This window comes from Hemitrygon akajei, chromosome 6, assembly GCF_048418815.1.
Source record: "Hemitrygon akajei chromosome 6, sHemAka1.3, whole genome shotgun sequence".
In the NCBI taxonomy this organism is placed as follows: Eukaryota; Metazoa; Chordata; class Chondrichthyes; order Myliobatiformes; family Dasyatidae; genus Hemitrygon; species Hemitrygon akajei.
The window spans coordinates 38,018,478-38,039,034 of record NC_133129.1 but is presented as its reverse complement, the minus strand read 5'-3'; the positions used below and the strand labels follow the sequence as shown (position 1 = coordinate 38,039,034).

General features: G+C 46.8%; 1 protein-coding gene across 2 annotated transcripts in view; it reads left to right on the top strand.

Moving 5' to 3' along the window:
• sorbs2b (sorbin and SH3 domain containing 2b) overlaps nt 1-20,557 on the top strand; it is a 452,225-nt gene that overhangs the window by 380,730 nt on the left and 50,938 nt on the right. For both annotated transcript variants that reach the window (XM_073048156.1, XM_073048157.1), the window contains one exon: nt 7,689-7,738. In XM_073048156.1, coding sequence (XP_072904257.1) covers nt 7,689-7,738 — 50 coding nt within the window. The remainder of the gene's footprint in view (nt 1-7,688; nt 7,739-20,557) is intronic.

The window sequence follows — 20,557 nt, the reverse complement described above, 5'->3', positions numbered from 1 at the left end:
TGAGGTCCACGCACTAATTTTGTAGTAGCTGGGTCATCACAACTTGCCAACGAGGAAAGTATCTGTTCATTTTCATGCTTTGCTTTCTGTCCGATTTCCACCTCTCAATCAGTGTACTTTGATAATAAATTTGGTTTAGTACAAAGTAACCAGCCTGGTAAGGCTAGGGATGTGATGATCCTGCCAATGTGATTTGAAAGAGCTTATTTAGATGTCCAGTTTTTCTGTGTGACACCCAGCCAGAGTGATCTGCTAGGGAACTGCTTGAAAACTAGTATTGTGAGATTTGCTTCTCAGTGTCAAGGAAGTGGGCTGGGGCATGAGTGATGATGTGAGGGAGGACAGCAGCCTGTAGGTAATCAGGGATTCAGGAAGTGATCTGTCATGTACTTAATTGTGTGGGCATAGTGAAATTACCAGTGCTTTTTCCCTTACATGGGACTAGGTTTGCAATACAAGTCAAGTTCTCTGATCTCAGCAGACCCGATCCACATACAACTTGCTTCCTTTCTGCAGGTTTCATTAATCTTGGGATAACAGCAGAAATGCAGCGGGATTGAAAGGGATAAGTGTTTCTGTTGTTTTAACTATCTTGCACCAGGTTTGTGTATATAAAATCAGGCCCATAAGAACTAATCCCTCTTCAGAGTTTAACTTGGAATTGTCTTGTGGGACCCTAACTATCTTTTGATCCAAGGAATTGCTATTAACGAAATGTTGAGTCCTCCATTAGGAGAGAATCATTGCCCATCCTTCAAATGTTTTTATTGGAGTGAAGAAACAGAAGTGTTAAACTATTTTGCAATGCCTGCTGCATTGGACATAAAAGACTAGTCAAGGAATCAAACTATTAAAGTCTTGACCAGTCAGGTCCTTCAGTCAAACATGGATGTGAATTGATCATTTTATTTGCTGCCATTTCTGCCTGCAGAACACTTAATGTCCAGAAGCATGACATTAGTTAAGAATCTGCATTTTTCTGAGGTTGTGAGGAGGCACCATTTAATGCAAGTTAATTTTTTAGGACAACCTTGGCAATGATGTTCTTTGATTTTCTTTTCACTTTTATGTTGGAAACTTTGCTCTCTACCACGTGGGAAGGAGTCAAATGGTGAGGAGATAAGTTGCTGACCTTACAGCTTTGCATCAAATGCAGAGGTACAATTTTGAATCTAATCCATTGTCACCTGGAAATCCATGTAAAAACATCTCATTCAGGAGAGAGGGAAGAGCTGCCATGCTTGTCATCATTCTGGCAATCAAGCATTTGCCGAAGTCCATGCATCCCAGAGGTCTACAGTACAGATCATTCCCAATTGAAGGAATGTTTTAACTAGCAATAAATATAGTCCAGAAAAATAAATTTTCAGTCAAAATATTCCTTCCATTTGAATACTGACTGGTGTTTTCCCCTATGGCTATTATTTACTTCCCAGTTAGAGTGTGATTGTACAACAAACAGATAGGCACATGGATGAAAGAAAAATGGAGGGCTATCTGGGAGGATGGGTTAGATTGAACTTGGAGTAGGTTAAAAAAAAAGTCAGCGCAACATTTTGGGCTGAAGGGCCTGTACTGTGCAGTACTATTCTATGTTCTATGCTCTATGCCATGTTGGTTGATTAGGGTAGACTTCCCTTTCTTTCTGATTTTCCTTTGTGCCAATTTGCCAATCTTCTAAAGGCAATTCCTCTTACAGTTCCAGTAAGAGAATTGTTTGAAAACGGTAACCAGAAACTACTTGAATCTCTACTGATGGTAATGGTTGGTTAGACCAGAGGCAGAGTTAAAGGAGACCTAATTTTTCTTCCTTCTACCCTGACGCTTTCGGAAAGCCTCAAGTGCTTATAAGCTCGCAAGTTAGAACAAGAGGTAAGTAAAGTGGATATCAAACATGCATACCCTTCTTCCACTTCTGCCACCCATCCACCTTACCCTTTCTGTCACCTCCACCTGCTCTTGTTAAGTTAAATTGACTCTTGCAAAAACAACCACTTCTTACACTGCAAAAAAGTTGGTTATCCATGGATCCAACTATAAAACAACTTGGCGTGAACTTTTCCGGTTTATGCAAAGTCCTCTATTCTGTTATTACCTTGTTGCAGGGTGTATTGAGATATATCTGACACCTGACTTCATTGTTCAGCTGGCACACTTTAATACTTGAGAAAAATCTTTGGCACATTCTCACAGTAATGTAGATGCTGCCAGCATTAAATTAAAATCCTGAATCCCGTGTCAGATGACAGATTGGTAATGCAGTTCCATTCATTGTAAATTGAAATTGAATTAACTTTCATACTATAGAGTAAACCGTGCCAAATTTGAAGAGCAATGTTTTAATCATGCGAGAGTACAAAATGTGCCAGTAGTACTTTGTTACAGTCCGACAACAATGAGTATTGAGCCAGTTGATTCAAAAATCCCTGGTCTAAGTGAAAATGCAAGCTTTCACAGATGCTGAAAGTAAAATAAAACAGAAAAAACTGACAATATCTATGGAGATAAAGAAGCAGGGATGTGTTAAATCAATGTTTTTCCCCATTGGTTTGGCTTCTATCTGACTCTGTTGTTTCTGGGTGTAAGTGCATTGGTAGTGGTAGAGAGAGAACTACTCTCTTTTGATGAAGGATATTAGCCGAAACATAGACTTTTTATTTCCCTCCATAGATGCTATCTGACTTGCTGACTTCCTCCAGTATTTTGTGTGTGTTGCTTGAGGCTTCCAGAATCTGCAGAATCTCTTGTGTTTACTCTCTTTATGTTGCTTCCTTTGCAACTCTGGCCCCAAGATTGCTAACCTTTGTGCAGGTTCTGTGCGTAACACTGGCATCGCTAATTCCCCCAAGGTTTTTGGTTAGGTATAACTGCTCAAAAATGAGATCTGGAATTGGTTTGCAACCTTTGTTTGAGCCTGAAGATTATCTACTGAGATTGTCCTTCAGAGCCTTGAATGAGAACTTACTCTATGCTGACTCATATACTTACTCTGTGAAGTGTCAAAGATATACATCTCCCTTCCCTCCTCCACACTCTTACTCTGACTTTTCACATTTATTTCCATTCCTGATGAAGGGTCTTGGCCCAAAATGTTGACTGTTTACTCTTTCCCAAAGATGCTGCTGGGCTTGCTAAGTTCCTCCAGCAGTTTGTATGTTGCTCAAAGGTGTGCTGTCTTGTTGGATGTCCTACTGAACAAAACCACCTGGCTTTCCCGAAGCAGTGTTTAGACCCAAACATTGACAGCATCCTTCTTCCCACAGATGGTGCTCAAACTGCTGAGTTGCTCCAGCAGATTGTTGCTCCATAGTCCAACACCTACAGTCTCTTGTACCTCTATCTGCCAGTCTGTTGGATGTAAAAGATCCCATAGTACTATTTGAAAAAGGGGAAAGAATTGTCCCCAATTTACCTGAACTGCATTCAACATTCATTTAGCTTGATTAACATGAACAAAACAAAGGAAATAGTTTGCTGCTGTTTGAAAGCAGTTAATTGACCTTAAAATCCTCCTGAGGACATCAGAAGTGGAAATCTGTTCATTCCTGCTTCATTGCTTGAAAACAGACAATAACAACAAAGATTAATGAGTCCCGACGAAGGGTCTTGGCCCAAAAAGTTGACCCAAAAAATAGATGTTGCCTGACCGCTGAGTTCCGCCAGCATTTAATGTTTGTTGCCGAAGGATTAACTGTTGGTTTACATTTTCTCTGTGTTGCTGACAAAGTTCTGAGGCCTTAAACATGTGAGTGGATTCCTTTCTGGAATTCCAAAAAGATCCTTTAGCTTTATCAAAATTGTTCTCCGAAGTTATAGCAGCGTTCTAACTTACTCAGTTTTTCAGCAGTTACACTGCAAAATCTACCTGCTGAACTTGTGCCAGGTTAGATGGGCTACAACTGCAGTAACTCAATGCAGTTGAATGCATTTGTGAAGGACAGAGCTGAATTTCAGGTCATGCACTGTTAAGCAAATATGTTAGTTTTTTGTTATATTTTAAATATTGAAGTAGTATGATTAATATTAAATATTTTGTTTTATTGTTTGTGAATGTTTAGCCTTGGGGTTGGCTCAGCTAGGTGTCAAAGCCACGCAGTGAATCAGGCTTTCCATTTAAAGTACAGGGTCCTCATACTGTTCAGTTCAGAATTGGCTTTAAAGACCAAGCCACTATCCAAGCAGGTGGGGGAGAGTGAGCAGCGGCAGGGATGCAGTGGAGCAACTGGCGGGCATTCTTGACTTACAGGAATTTCTGGACCTAATAAATCTCAGTATTTCATAGATCCTGTCCTGGAAGTGAAATGTGTCTCAGTGTTCTCTCACTTCTGGATCTATTGATAAGCACTAGACTGATTTGTAACAATCTATGAAGTGGGTGGCTTATTCTTCTCTGGTCTGGTGTTGATTCTAGGTATTGTGTTTCTTAAGTTATATCCTCAGCACATAGGAGGGAGATTGAAAATACAGCTGAGTGGGGCTGCAACAGCAGCCTGTCACTCAGTGTCAGCAAGACAAAACAACGGATTATTGACTGCAGGAGGAGGAAGCCAGAGATCCATGAACCAGTCCTCATTGAGGGATCAGAGGTGGAGAGGGTCAGCAATTTTAAATTCCTCAGTGTTATTATTTCAGAGGAATTGTCCAGCACTGGATGCCATTATGAAGAAAGCACAGCAGCACCTGTAATTCCTTAGAAGTTTGTGAAGATTTAGCATTACAGCTAAAACTTTGACAAACTTTGAGAGATGTATGATGAATGTCTGTTGACTGGTTACATCACAGCCTGGTATGGAAAGAACAATGCCCTTGAACGGAAAATCCTTAAAAAAGTAGTGGACACAGCCCAGTCCATTATGGGTAAAGCCCTCCCCACCATTGAGCACATCTACATGGAGCCCTATAGCATCCATAAACAAAGAACCCCACCGACCAGATCATGTTTTCTTCTCGTTGCTACCATCAAAAAGAAGGTACAGGAGCCTCAGGACTTGTACCATCAGGTTCAGGAACAGTTATTACCACTCAACCATCAGGTTCTTGAACCGGGGATAACTTCACTAACTTCAGCTACCCAATCACTGAACTGTTCCCATAACCTAAGGACTCATTTTCAAGGACTTCATCTCATGTTCTCAGTATTTATTGCTTATTTATTTTTCCCCTTTAGTATTTGCATAGATTTTTGTCTTTTGCACATCAGCTGCTGTCCCTCCTGTTGGGTGTGTTCCTCATTGATTCTGTTGTGTTTTTTGGACTTGCTGCGTATGTCAGAAAGAAAATGAATCTCAGCGATGTATATGATGATGTATATGTACTTTGATATTAAATTTAGTTTTAACTTTGAACTTTACGTTTTTGCACTGGGGAAAATGAAATTACAGGACTACGTTTGATACATCACCAACCAACCATTTTACATTTAATATCTAACTTTGCTGCTCCATTTTTTCACTTAAAACTTGAGTAAGATGGAAAATTCTATCATAATAACTAAATTTTTGTTCATGTATTCAGTTTTCATGATCAAGGCTAGTACTTTTTTGCTCCCGTTTAATCATCTGAGAAGGTGGTGATGTGCCTCCTTCCTGAGCAACTTCAGTCATTCCAGTAAAAGTATTCCATTTTGCAGATGGGGAGGTACTTCTTCAATCTGCGTTGAATAGCAATGATATCATTGTACCTTCCAGATCATGACATTGTGCAACTTGATGTAGAACATCTCTTGTTCTCTTCAGTGTTGAAAGTCATAATTTAAGGAGGGGGGAGAAATTAGCCATTTCTTTCTTTCTTCCTTTTTCCATTCTCTATTCTGATTACCCTGTTACCCCTTCTCCTTTCACCTGCCCATCACCTCCCTCTGGTTCCGTGCTCCTCCTACTGCCCTTTCTCACATGGTTCACTGTCAGATTCCTTCTTCAACCCTTTACTTCTTCCACCTATCTTCTTCCAGCATCTCCCTTCATACACCCCCCAACCACCCACTTTTCCTCTCACCTGGTCTCACCCATCACCTGCCAGCTCGTACTCTTTCCCCTCCCCACCTTCTTATTCTGCTTCTTTCCCCCTTCATTTTCGGCCCTGATGAAGTGTCTCAGCCTGAAATATCAACTACTTATTCCCCTCTATAGATGCTGCTTAACTTGCTGAATTTCTCCAGCATTTATGGTATATGGCTCATTTCTGTCATCAGATTGAGCATTGAGTCATGTACCACTGTTTAAGATGTTAGTGAGACTGCGCCTGCAATATTTCTGGCCGTCATACTACAGGAAGGGTGTGAATTAGCCAGAGAGGGTGCAGAAAAGATTTGGAAAAATGTTGTCAGAAATGGAGTGCTTGAGTTAAGAGGAGAGACTGCTTTCAGTGGAGTAAAGGAGGCTGAGAGGTGACCTTATTGAAGATTATAAAATCATGAGAAGCGCAGATAAAATGAATCATCACACAAAATGCTGGAGAAACTCAGCACATCAGACAGCATCTATGGAGGGGAATAAACAGTTGACATTTTGGGCTGAAACTCTGTGTGAGAGTGTGTGTGTGTGTGTGTGTGTGTGTAGTTCCAGCATTTCCAGAATCTCTGCTATTCATGGACTATCACAGACTTTTTCCAAGGGTAGGGGAATCTAAAATTAGTGAGCATAGGTTAAAGTGAGAGGGAAAAATTAAAGGAAACCTAAAGGCTTGTTTTTTCACACAGAAGGTGTCGCGGTATGTGGAACTTGTTACCAAAGGAAGTGAAGGAAGGGGGTGCAATTATGTTGAAAGAAGTTTGAACAATTCCATGAATAAGAACATTTTGGAGGGATGTAAACCAGTTGTAGGTAAATGAGGAAGGCAGCTGGGTCAGCATGGTCAAGTTGAGCCAAAGGGCCTGTGTCTCTGATGTATAATTATAGCAGTGTGACTCTGTGACCTTCACTATAGACCGCAACAATTTTTCAATTAATAGCACGAGTTGGTATCTTGTGCTTACAACTGGAATGAGGTCTTTTATGAAAGGCCTTTTTTAAGTTCAGAAAGGCTGTGTCTACTAATTCCCATTTTCACTACCTTTGTGAGCTCTTACAAAAAAAGTATTATTTAACCAAGTTTGTTGGATTTGCTTTTTTTTTGTTGAAATCCCTCATATTAATTTAAGTATTATAAATACTAGGCTTATTGATAAACCTGGCATATACATTCCCTCCACAGTTCTTCAATGTTCAAAGTCTAACAGTTCGTTAATACTTAGCTAGAAACTGTTAAGACAATGGATAGATATATTTATAATGACCGTTCATGACGTTGGGCATTGTGATTCTGTCAAATGTTACTAGAAATGTGTCAACATGAATAGTTGTTGACAACAGGATGTGGACAAGGTCACAAACCAGAAACTTACAATCATTTTTCACTTGCATTAATAAAGATTTTCCAGTTTGGATGATGAATAATGGGGTGATATTAAAATTATTTGACATCTCACAGTCACCCTGCTTGGCAGTTTAAGGTTAAGTAGAATTTTATGCCATGAGAGCCATTTGTTGTTTGTGTTTTGTGTGATATGTATTACAAGTGTGTATATTAATCTAACTTTACGTTTGCCTTCTAAACCACTGGGAATAACAGATGCATAGGGTTGGCTTTGCAGTGACGTCTGATCTTTTGATGCCATTCTAATCCTGTCTTTACAACTGGCTGTCTTGCAGACTTCGTTTTACAATCCAGCATTAGAAAGGACATTGGACAGACCAAACAGGTAAGCTTCAGTAGATGATGTTATTTTATACTTCTTGGAAGGGTGGCATAAAAGTTAAGTCACCATAACAGTATCAACTGGCAATCAATCGAGAAATGACTAGAAATCAAACTACTCCTTTGTTAATGAAGATTGGCTTCGAGTTTTGAAAAATGTAAATTCTTCTTCTATACGTGCGAATCACTGTTTAATTCAATTTAAAATTGTTCACCATTATTATTTAACAAAGGAGAGACTATCTAAAATATTTCCTAGTATAGACAACTACTGCGATAGGTGTAAAACTGAAGTAGCTACCGGTATTTTGTCACATATGTTCTGGTCATGTTCTTCATTAAAATCGTTTTAGAAATTTTTATTTTCTACAATTTCTAAAACTCTGAAAATTAATTTACAACCTAATAGACTGACTGTTCTATTTGGAATAGTTCCTCATCTTACTCAGATTATTTCATCTTCAGATCAACATGTAATTGCATTTCTTACATTACTGGCAAGAAGGGCTATTTTATTAAAATGGAAAGATACTTCTGCCCCTACATTAATTGAATGGTTTTCTCAAGTAATGTTATGTCTCAGTTTGGAAAAAATTAGAAGTAGAACTTTTGATCCCCAATTCAATTTTGAGAGAAGATGGGGCTCTTTTGCCAAATACTATCATTTAATTTAAATTATTTTATATGGTTTCCTTCCAATTTTTTTTTAAATAAATATGAATTGGCGGTTGATGACTCTTTTTCTTTATATATATATATAGATGGTGGTAAGACGTATTGCTCCAGGTGGTTGATTCCTAATGGGTTTTTCCCCCTTTTTTTGTAGTCAGTGGGGTTTTTTTTCTTAGTTAGACGGGGTTCTTTTATTTTCCTTCTTTTCCTTATATACAAATTTTTTTTCCATTTTTAAATATTACGATCAGTTTTTTTTCTTCAGCTTTATTAATTGTATACATATTAATTTGTTGAAGTTTTGTATTGTTTTATAGCTGTAGAAGATTATGTACCAACAAAAAGATTCTAAAAATGAAAATTGAAATCAAACTACTGCAGCTAAGGAGTTTAAATTCAATTAATAATAAATCATAATTTTGTTACAATATAGTTGATTCACCAAATATCTCAATCTAAACCTGTCTTGTGACTCTAGTCCTTCCAACGTGGTTAAATTTTAATAGTCCTCTGAAGGTGGATAAAGTAATAAAGGTGGCATAGGGTACTGTCATCATTAACTGAGACAGAACATGACAGTAAGGAGGTTATGAAATGACTATTTAAAATGCTGGCTAGGGCACAATGGAGTAAAGTCAAAATTGAGTTTATTGCAGGTGCAATGAAAAACCTACTTGCAACAGCATCACAGACACATAACATCAGATAAACAACATTCACAAGAAAACATAAATTATACACAATTTTTACAAGAGAGAACAGTAGGTGCATACTTGATGGACGGCACAGACGCAGTGAAGCAAAGGATCTGTTTCCTTGCTATATGGTTCTATGGTTATTCATAGATCTTCAGACATTGTATTGCATTAATATGTTGTTATTCATACATAATAAAATTATATTAAAGCTACATTTTTTATCAGGAATCCAAGTATTAAAAATGAAGCATGCTTTATTTCTTAAATGATATTGGGGAGGGTCTTTAGTTTTTCCTTCAGATTATGCATATGTACCCAGTTTTATAATATAGCTTAATCCCATAAGAAGGATCTGTTTTCCTATGTCTATTGACTATAAAGTATAAAAGCCAGCAGTAAAATCAGCATATGTTGGGAAAGCTCAGGCACATTCAGCTTGTCTGTAGAAAGAAATATGGTTAAAATTTCAGGCCAAAGAGCCGTCATCATAACTGGAAAAAAAAGTTAATGTTGTTAGCAGAGAAGGTGGGGGAAGGCAATGGATAGATAAAAAGGAATTTTTCCAATAGAGCAGAATAATGAACTTATGGCACAGGAGCAAAATAAGGCCATTTGGCACATTGAGTCTGCTCTACCATTCGATTATGGCTGATTTATTTTCCTTCTCAACCATATTCTTCTGCCTTCTCCCTATAACCTTTGATGCCCTGACTATCAACCTCTGCTTTATACCAAATGACATGGGCTTCTATAGCTGTCTGTGGCAATGGATTTCACAGATTCACAACCCTCTGGCTAAAGAAATTCCTCCTCATCTCGGTTCTAAAGTGGCACCTTTCCATTCTGAGGCTGTTCCTCTAGTCCGAGACTCTCCCACTTTTGGAAGCATCCTCTGAATGCCCACACCACCTGGGCCTTTCAATATTCAGTATTGGAATTTGTGAGTTCCTTTTCGGTACTCTGGTTTCATTCCACATTCTAAAGAAGAAGAAAGAAGAAAGCCCTTAACTCCTCCAAGTGGAGTCATCGGGACGCCGTTTTTTTTTTAGCCAGCTTTCTTGTTTTTATGAGGCCAAGTTCCTAGCTCGATGCTCAACCCAGCGCGGATGGAAAGCGTGCAAGGGAGCCGGCTGGATTTTGTTACGTACCCCATAACAGGTTAAAAGAACCAGCAGAAATGGAACATACCTGGAGTCTGGTTTTGCTATTAACAAAACACTATTTATTAGTATCTACGTAATATAGTAACATTAAACCAGATAAATCAAACAGGTTAGCAGAGTTTATGCATACATGTGTGTTAATATAAAACCCCAAACTTCTTCACGCTTAGGTGGTAAATGATACAGTCTTACGATGGTATAGGAATGAAGTCAGTTCAGTTTGTGATATTGAGTTGAGTAGAATTGAGGAGAGGGAGAGGTGATTTGTTTTCCAAGTAAGCCGATGCCGCCAATCTTTCCATTGTACTCCGAAGTCCTGTTAAAGTCACCGTCTGTGACCACACAAAAGGGTACCATCTTCATGTGGTAAAGCTATCAACCCAGGCAAGGGTTAGACACACCGATATCTTTCCACCAGTCACCCCCTTTTTCACACTGCAAGCAAAACCCACCCTTTCGTGGGCACTCAAAGCTCATCCAGTGTCTGTTTCTTCTGTGTGTCTTCCATGTGTCTGTCTGATAAGCCAGCTGACCTTGTATATATCCCAAACAGGCCAAACGCCAGCCGTCCATTTTAGAGCTCCGCCCTTCCGTCACCATAGCGACTCATGAGCTGCTGGGTGCTCGCTCTCTCTGAATTAATGGTGCACACACTCTCTCTCTTTTTAAAGGCACAGTCCATAATGAATAAACCTTAGGATCTCATCACAATTCGAACTCGGGAGCCTTCGCTCAGAAGTCTGGCGCTGATGCCACTACGCCACCAGTCATCCCACATTCTAAAGACCTACCGATTAATAGGTTAATTGATCATTGTAAATTGTCCTCTGTTCAGGCAAGGGTTAAATAGATGGGTTGCTGGGCGGTATGGCTCACTGGGCTGGAAGAGTCTCTTCAACACTGTATCTCTGAATAGAGATAAATAAAACTGCTGATGATTAATGTAGTAATAAAGGAGTAGTCCTGCTGAAGCTTTTTGGCCCAAACTGTGGACTGTACTATTTTCCTAGATGCTACCTGGCCTGCTGAGTTCCTCCAGTGTTTTGTGTGCTGCTTTATCTGTGTAATGTGCTGGTAATGTTACACAGCCAAGGAGCTTGGTTGCTCCTCGATGACTACATTGTATCACCCTATTTCTATTCACAGGTTGCCCTCTACTACCTTGATTAACTCTTTTCTCAGTTCTGAAGATTCTTTGACTTGAAACTCTAATGTTTCCTCTTTCCATGGATGCTGCCTCAGCTGCAGAGGTTTTCAGCATTTTGTTTTTTATTATTTCAGATTTATGGCATCTGCAGTATTTTAAAAAATTTTAACAAGGATGAATTGACACAACTTTAAAAAAATTGATTAAGCCATAACTAGAGTATTGAGAGAGCTCTGGTTGCCACATTGTAGTAAGGATGTGGTTGCATGAGAGAGGGTGCAGGAATGAATTAACTGGAATTTCTTCCTGGGGTGGAACTTTTCAGTTCTGGAGAGAGAAGTGGCACAGTGGTTTTATTTCCATCAATATTGTGTAATGTAACATTAATCCAGGTAATTGAATCTAATTTTTAAGCATCATGGCATGAGTGTTCATTAGATAATAGTTTTTAATACCCTTTTAAATGATTTGGAAATTAATTAGTGGGGGTCATAATTAACATAAATAGCAAATAATCATAATTTAGGGGCGGCACAATAATGTACTGGCTAGCACAGCACTGTACAGGACAGGCAACCCCGGTTCAAATGCCGCTTCCTGTAAGAAGTTTGTACATTCTCTGGAGCTCTGGTTTCCTCCCACAGTCCAAAGACGTACTAACGGGTAGGTTAACTGGTCACTGCAAATTGACCTGTGGTTTGGCAACAATTAAATCGGGGAAAGCTGGACGGCATGTCTCCAATGTCTCCTTCCACACTGTGTCTCAGTAACTAAATAGAAAGTTTTTAATGTACCTGCAGCAGTTCACTTATTTATGTTCCCTTATTATTTCAACTAAAATAACTGATTTTAATCATCTAAATATATATCGCTATAAAAATTGTGAGAGATGTTAGTGATTTAATTGGTTTACTGTTGCCGAATTTAGTTACTCTTTTCTGAATCAACACACTGAAGTCCCATTAATTCTTTGAGACAGAATCATTACGTAGTTAGTTGTATCTTCTAAAGAGTAATTTAAAATTTCTTCATTTTAATATTTTGTGATACAGTGCTGTAAAGCTATTAGCACAGATGCCTGTGCAATCGTCTAAATAACATTTGCCTTTCCTGCAGTAACCACTAGTCAATTCTCTTTATCTCTTAAATTCTATCAATCTCTGTTTTTAATACACTTGATAACCAAGCCTCTACAGCCCCTTGGGTGGAAAAAATTCTTTGCATCTCCATTCTGAATTGCGTACACTTTATTTTGAGATTGTGACTCCAGTTTCTGCAAATTGGTCGGGTAGCATCTGTAGAAACGAGCACAACTAGCATTTCAAATCAGAGAATCTTCATCATCAAGTGTTCCTCTTTCCAGAGAAGCTGTCTAGTCTGCTGAGTGTTTCTACCATTATATTTTTATTTCAGTACAGTAAAACACTGTCGGCTACCTGACTGAAAATTCCATTTGGCTCATTGAGTGATGATTGCTGTGCTCCCTTCTCACTAAGCAGGGGCCTGGTTCCCACACACCCTCACTCAGCAAAGGCCTGGTTCACTGTCTCCCTTCTGACTCAGCAAGGGCCTGGTTCCCACACTCCCTTCTCACTCAGCAGGAGCCTGGTTCCCACACTCCCTTCTCACTCAGCAGGAGCCTGGTTCCCACACTCCCTTCTCACTCAGCAGGAGCCTGGTTCCCACACTCCCTTCTCACTCAGCAGGGGCCCTTTTTCACACTCCCTTCTCACTCAGCAGGAGCCTGGTTCCCACACTCCCTTCTCACTCAGCAGGAGCCTGGTTCCCACACTCCCTTCTCACTCAGCAGGAGCCTGGTTACCACACTCCCTTCTCACTCAGCAGGAGCCTGGTTCCCACACTCCCTTCTCACTCAGCGGAGGCCCATTTCCCACACTCCCTTCTCACTCAGCAGGAGCCTGGTTCCCACACTCCCTTCTCACTCAGCAGGAGCCTGGTTCCCACACTCCCTTCTCACTCAGCAGGAGCCTGGTTCCTACACTCCCTTCTCACTCAGCAGGAGCCTGGTTCCCACACTCCCTTCTCACTCAGCAGGGGTCTGGTTCCCACACTCCCTTCTCACTCAGCAGGAGCCTGGTTCCCACACTCCCTTCTCACTCAGCAGGAGCCTGGTTCCCACACTCCCTTCTCACTCAGCAGGAGCCTGGTTCCCACACTCCCTTCTCACTCAGCAGGAGCCTGGTTCCCACACTCCCTTCTCACTCAGCAGGAGCCTGGTTCCCACACTCCCTTCTCACTCAGCAGGAGCCTGGTTCCCACACTCCCTTCTCACTCAGCAGGAGCCTGGTTCCCACACTCCCTTCTCACTCAGCAGGAGCCTGGTTCCCACACTCCCTTCTCACTCAGCCGGAGCCTGGTTCCCACACTCCCTTCTCACTCAGCGGAGGCCCAGTTCCCACACTCCCTTCTCACTCAGCAGGAGCCTGGTTCCCTATCTCCCTTCTCACTCAGCAGGATTCTGGTTCCCACACTCCCTTCTCACTCAGCAGGAGCCTGGTTCCCTATCTCCCTTCTCACTCAGCGGTGGCCCAGTTCCCACACTCCCTTCTCACTCAGCAGGAGCCTGGTTCCCACACTCCCTTCTCACTCAGCAGGAGCCTGGTTCCCACACTCCCTTCTCACTCAGCAGGAGCCTGGTTCCCACACTCCCTTCTCACTCAGCAGGAGGCCCAGTTCCCACACTCCCTTCTCACTCAGCGGAGGCCCGGTTCCCACACTCCCTTCTCACTCAGCAGGAGCCTGGTTCCCACATTCCCTTCTCACTCAGCAGGCGTCTGGTTCCCACACTCCCTTCTCACTCAGCAGGAGCCTGGTTCCCACACTCCCTTCTCACTCAGCAGGAGCCTGGTTCCCTATCTCCCTTCTCACTCAGCAGGAGCCTGGTTCCCACACTCCCTTCTCACTCAGCAGGAGCCTGGTTCCCTATCTCCCTTCTCACTCAGCGGAGGCCCAGTTCCCACACTCCCTTCTCACTCAGCAGGAGCCTGGTTCCCACACTCCCTTCTCACTCAGCAGGAGCCTGGTTCCCACACTCCCTTCCCACTCAGCAGGAGCCTGGTTCCCACACTCCCTTCTCACTCAGCAGGAGCCTGGTTCCCACACTCCCTTCTCACTCAGCAGGAGCCTGGTTCCCACACTCCCTTCTCACTCAGCGGAGGCCCAGTTCCCACACTCCCTTCTCACTCAGCAGGAGCCTGGTTCCCACACTCCCTTCTCACTCAGCAGGAGCCTGGTTCCCACACTCCCTTCTCACTCAGCAGGAGCCTGGTTCCCACACTCCCTTCTCACTCAGCAGGAGCCTGGTTCCCACACTCCCTTCTCACTCAGCAGGGGCCCTTTTTCACACTCCCTTCTCACTCAGCAGGAGCCTGGTTCCCACACTCCCTTCTCACTCAGCGGAGGCCCAGTTCCCAAACTCCCTTCTCACTCAGCAGGAGCCTGGTTCCCACACTCCCTTCTCACTCAGTGGAGGCCCGGTTCCCACAATCCCTTCTCACTCAGTGGAGGCCCGGTTCCCACACTCCCTTCTCACTCAGCAGGAGCCTGGTTCCCACACTCCCTTCTCACTCAGCAGGAGCCTGGTTCCCACACTCCCTTCTCACTCAGCCGGAGCCTGGTTCCCACACTCCCTTCTCACTCAGTGGAGGCCCGGTTCCCACACTCCCTTCTCACTCAGTGGAGGCCCGGTTCCCACACTCCCTTCTCACTCAGCAGGAGCCTGGTTCCCACACTCCCTTCTCACTCAGCGGAGGCCCAGTTCCCACACTCCCTTCTCACTCAGCAGGAGCCTGGTTCCCACACTCCCTTCTCACTCAGCGGAGGCCCAGTTCCCACACTCCCTTCTCACTCAGCGGAGGCCCAGTTCCCACACTCCCTTTTCACTCAGCGGAGGCCCAGTTCCCACACTCCCTTCTCACTCAGCAGGAGTCTGGTTCCGACACTCCCTTCTCACTCAGTGGAGGCCCGGTTCCCACACTCCCTTCTCACTCAGTGGAGGCCCGGTTCCCACACTCCCTTCTCACTCAGCAGGAGCCTGGTTCCCACACTCCCTTCTCACTCAGCAGGAGCCTGGTTACCACACTCCCTTCTCACTCAGCAGGAGCCTGGTTACCACACTCCCTTCTCACTCAGCAGGAGCCTGGTTCCCACACTCCCTTCTCACTCAGTGGAGGCCCGGTTCCCACAATCCCTTCTCACTCAGCAGGAGCCTGGTTCCCACACTCCCTTCTCACTCAGTGGAGGCCCGGTTCCCACACTCCCTTCTCACTCAGTGGAGGCCCGGTTCCCACACTCCCTTCTCACTCAGTGGAGGCCCGGTTCCCACACTCCCTTCTCACTCAGCAGGAGCCTGGTTCCCACACTCCCTTCTCACTCAGCAGGAGCCTGGTTCCCACACTCCCTTCTCACTCAGCCGGAGCCTGGTTCCCACACTCCCTTCTCACTCAGCGGAGGCCCAGTTCCCACACTCCCTTCTCACTCAGCAGGAGCCTGGTTCCCACACCCCCTTCTCACTCAGCAGGAGCCTGATTCCCACACTCCCTTCTCACTCAGCAGGAGCCTGGTTCCCACACCCCCTTCTCACTCAGCAGGAGCCTGGTTCCCACACTCCCTTCTCACTCAGCAGGAGCCTGGTTCCCACACTCCCTTCTCACTCAGCAGGGGCCCTTTTTCACACTCCCTTCTCACTCAGCAGGAGCCTGGTTCCCACACTCCCTTCTCACTCAGCGGAGGCCCAGTTCCCACACTCCCTTCTCACTCAGCGGAGGCCCAGTTCCCACACTCCCTTCTCACTCAGCAGGAGCCTGGTTCCCACACTCCCTTCTCACTCAGCAGGAGCCTGGTTCCCACACTCCCTTCTCACTCAGCAGGAGCCTGGTTCCCACACACCCTTCTCACTCAGCCGGAGCCTGGGTCCCACACTCCCTTCTCACTCAGCGGAGGCCCAGTTCCCACACTCCCTTCTCACTCAGCAGGAGCCTGGTTCCCTATCTCCCTTCTCACTCAGCAGGAGCCTGGTTCCCACACTCCCTTCTCACTCAGCAGGAGCCTGGTTCCCTATCTCCCTTCTCACTCAGCGGAGGCCCAGTTCCCACACTCCCTTCTCACTCAGCAGGAGCCTGGTTCCCACACTCCCTTCTCACTCAGCAGGAGCCTGGTTCCCACACTCCCTTCTCACTCAGCAGGAGCCTGGTTCCTACACTCCCTTCTCACTCAGCAGGAGCCTGGTTCCCACACTCCCTTCTCACTCAGCAGGAGCCTGGTTCCCACACCCCCTTCTCACTCAGCAGGAGCCTGATTCCCACACTCCCTTCTCACTCAGCAGGAGCCTGGTTCCCACACCCCCTTCTCACTCAGCAGGAGCCTGGTTCCCACACTCCCTTCTCACTCAGCAGGAGCCTGGTTCCCACACTCCCTTCTCACTCAGCAGGAGCCTGGGTCCCACACTCCCTTCTCACTCAGCGGAGGCCCAGTTCCCACACTCCCTTCTCACTCAGCAGGAGCCTGGTTCCCTATCTCCCTTCTCACTCAGCAGGAGCCTGGTTCCCACACTCCCTTCTCACTCAGCAGGAGCCTGGTTCCCTATCTCCCTTCTCACTCAGCGGAGGCCCAGTTCCCACACTCCCTTCTCACTCAGCAGGAGCCTGGTTCCCACACTCCCTTCTCACTCAGCAGGAGCCTGGTTCCCACACTCCCTTCTCACTCAGCAGGAGCCTGGTTCCTACACTCCCTTCTCACTCAGCAGGAGCCTGGTTCCCACACTCCCTTCTCACTCAGCAGGAGGCCCAGTTCCCACACTCCCTTCTCACTCAGCAGGAGCCTGGTTCCCACACTCCCTTCTCACTCAGCGGAGGCCCAGTTCCCACACTCCCTTCTCACTCAGCAGGAGCCTGGTTCCCACACTCCCTTCTCACTCAGCAGGAGCCTGGTTCCCACACTCCCTTCTCACTCAGCAGGTGCCTGGTTCCTACACTCCCTTCTCACTCAGCAGGAGCCTGGTTCCCACACTCCCTTCTCACTCAGTAGGGGTCTGGTTCCCACACTCCCTTCTCACTCAGCGGAGGCCCAGTTCCCACACTCCCTTCTCACTCAGCAGGAGCCTGGTTCCCACACTCCCTTCTCACTCAGCAGGAGCCTGGTTCCCACACTCCCTTCTCACTCAGCAGGAGCCTGGTTCCCACACTCCCTTCTCACTCAGCAGGAGCCTGGTTCCCACACTCCCTTCTCACTCAGCAGGAGCCTGGTTACCACACTCCCTTCTCACTCAGCAGGAGCCTGGTTACCACACTCCCTTCTCACTCAGCAGGAGCCTGGTTCCCACACTCCCTTCTCACTCAGTGGAGGCCCGGTTCCCACAATCCCTTCTCACTCAGCAGGAGCCTGGTTCCCACACTCCCTTCTCACTCAGTGGAGGCCCGGTTCCCACACTCCCTTCTCACTCAGTGGAGGCCCGGTTCCCACACTCCCTTCTCACTCAGTGGAGGCCCGGTTCCCACACTCCCTTCTCACTCAGCAGGAGCCTGGTTCCCACACTCCCTTCTCACTCAGCAGGAGCCTGGTTCCCACACTCCCTTCTCACTCAGCCGGAGCCTGGTTCCCACACTCCCTTCTCACTCAGCGGAGGCCCAGTTCCCACACTCCCTTCTCACTCAGCAGGAGCCTGGTTCCCACACCCCCTTCTCACTCAGCAGGAGCCTGATTCCCACACTCCCTTCTCACTCAGCAGGAGCCTGGTTCCCACACCCCCTTCTCACTCAGCAGGAGCCTGGTTCCCACACTCCCTTCTCACTCAGCAGGAGCCTGGTTCCCACACTCCCTTCTCACTCAGCAGGGGCCCTTTTTCACACTCCCTTCTCACTCAGCAGGAGCCTGGTTCCCACACTCCCTTCTCACTCAGCGGAGGCCCAGTTCCCACACTCCCTTCTCACTCAGCGGAGGCCCAGTTCCCACACTCCCTTCTCACTCAGCAGGAGCCTGGTTCCCACACTCCCTTCTCACTCAGCAGGAGCCTGGTTCCCACACTCCCTTCTCACTCAGCAGGAGCCTGGTTCCCACACTCCCTTCTCACTCAGCCGGAGCCTGGGTCCCACACTCCCTTCTCACTCAGCGGAGGCCCAGTTCCCACACTCCCTTCTCACTCAGCAGGAGCCTGGTTCCCTATCTCCCTTCTCACTCAGCAGGAGCCTGGTTCCCACACTCCCTTCTCACTCAGCAGGAGCCTGGTTCCCTATCTCCCTTCTCACTCAGCGGAGGCCCAGTTCCCACACTCCCTTCTCACTCAGCAGGAGCCTGGTTCCCACACTCCCTTCTCACTCAGCAGGAGCCTGGTTCCCACACTCCCTTCTCACTCAGCAGGAGCCTGGTTCCTACACTCCCTTCTCACTCAGCAGGAGCCTGGTTCCCACACTCCCTTCTCACTCAGCAGGAGCCTGGTTCCCACACCCCCTTCTCACTCAGCAGGAGCCTGATTCCCACACTCCCTTCTCACTCAGCAGGAGCCTGGTTCCCACACCCCCTTCTCACTCAGCAGGAGCCTGGTTCCCACACTCCCTTCTCACTCAGCAGGAGCCTGGTTCCCACACTCCCTTCTCACTCAGCAGGAGCCTGGGTCCCACACTCCCTTCTCACTCAGCGGAGGCCCAGTTCCCACACTCCCTTCTCACTCAGCAGGAGCCTGGTTCCCTATCTCCCTTCTCACTCAGCAGGAGCCTGGTTCCCACACTCCCTTCTCACTCAGCAGGAGCCTGGTTCCCTATCTCCCTTCTCACTCAGCGGAGGCCCAGTTCCCACACTCCCTTCTCACTCAGCAGGAGCCTGGTTCCCACACTCCCTTCTCACTCAGCAGGAGCCTGGTTCCCACACTCCCTTCTCACTCAGCAGGAGCCTGGTTCCTACACTCCCTTCTCACTCAGCAGGAGCCTGGTTCCCACACTCCCTTCTCACTCAGCAGGAGGCCCAGTTCCCACACTCCCTTCTCACTCAGCAGGAGCCTGGTTCCCACACTCCCTTCTCACTCAGCGGAGGCCCAGTTCCCACACTCCCTTCTCACTCAGCAGGAGCCTGGTTCCCACACTCCCTTCTCACTCAGCAGGAGCCTGGTTCCCACACTCCCTTCTCACTCAGCAGGTGCCTGGTTCCTACACTCCCTTCTCACTCAGCAGGAGCCTGGTTCCCACACTCCCTTCTCACTCAGTAGGGGTCTGGTTCCCACACTCCCTTCTCACTCAGCGGAGGCCCAGTTCCCACACTCCCTTCTCACTCAGCAGGAGCCTGGTTCCCACACTCCCTTCTCACTCAGCAGGAGCCTGGTTCCCACACTCCCTTCTCACTCAGCAGGAGCCTGGTTCCCACACTCCCTTCTCACTCAGCAGGAGCCTGGTTCCCACACTCCCTTCTCACTCAGCAGGAGCCCGGTTCCCACACTCCCTTCTCACTCAGCCGGAGCCTGGTTCCCACACTCCCTTCTCACTCAGCGGAGGCCCGGTTCCCACACTCCCTTCTCACTCAGCCGGAGCCTGGTTCCCACACTCCCTTCTCACTCAGCAGGAGCCTGGTTCCCACACTCCCTTCTCACTCAGCGGAGGCCCATTTCCCACACTCCCTTCTCACTCAGCAGGAGCCTGGTTCCCACACTCCCTTCTCACTCAGCAGGAGCCTGGTTCCCACACTCCCTTCTCACTCAGCAGGAGCCTGGTTCCTACACTCCCTTCTCACTCAGCAGGAGCCTGGTTCCCACACTCCCTTCTCACTCAGCAGGGGTCTGGTTCCCACACTCCCTTCTCACTCAGCAGGAGCCTGGTTCCCACACTCCCTTCTCACTCAGCAGGAGCCTGGTTCCCACACTCCCTTCTCACTCAGCAGGAGCCTGGTTCCCACACTCCCTTCTCACTCAGCAGGAGCCTGGTTCCCACACTCCCTTCTCACTCAGCAGGAGCCTGGTTCCCACACTCCCTTCTCACTCAGCAGGAGCCTGGTTCCCACACTCCCTTCTCACTCAGCCGGAGCCTGGTTCCCACACTCCCTTCTCACTCAGCGGAGGCCCAGTTCCCACACTCCCTTCTCACTCAGCAGGAGCCTGGTTCCCTATCTCCCTTCTCACTCAGCAGGATTCTGGTTCCCACACT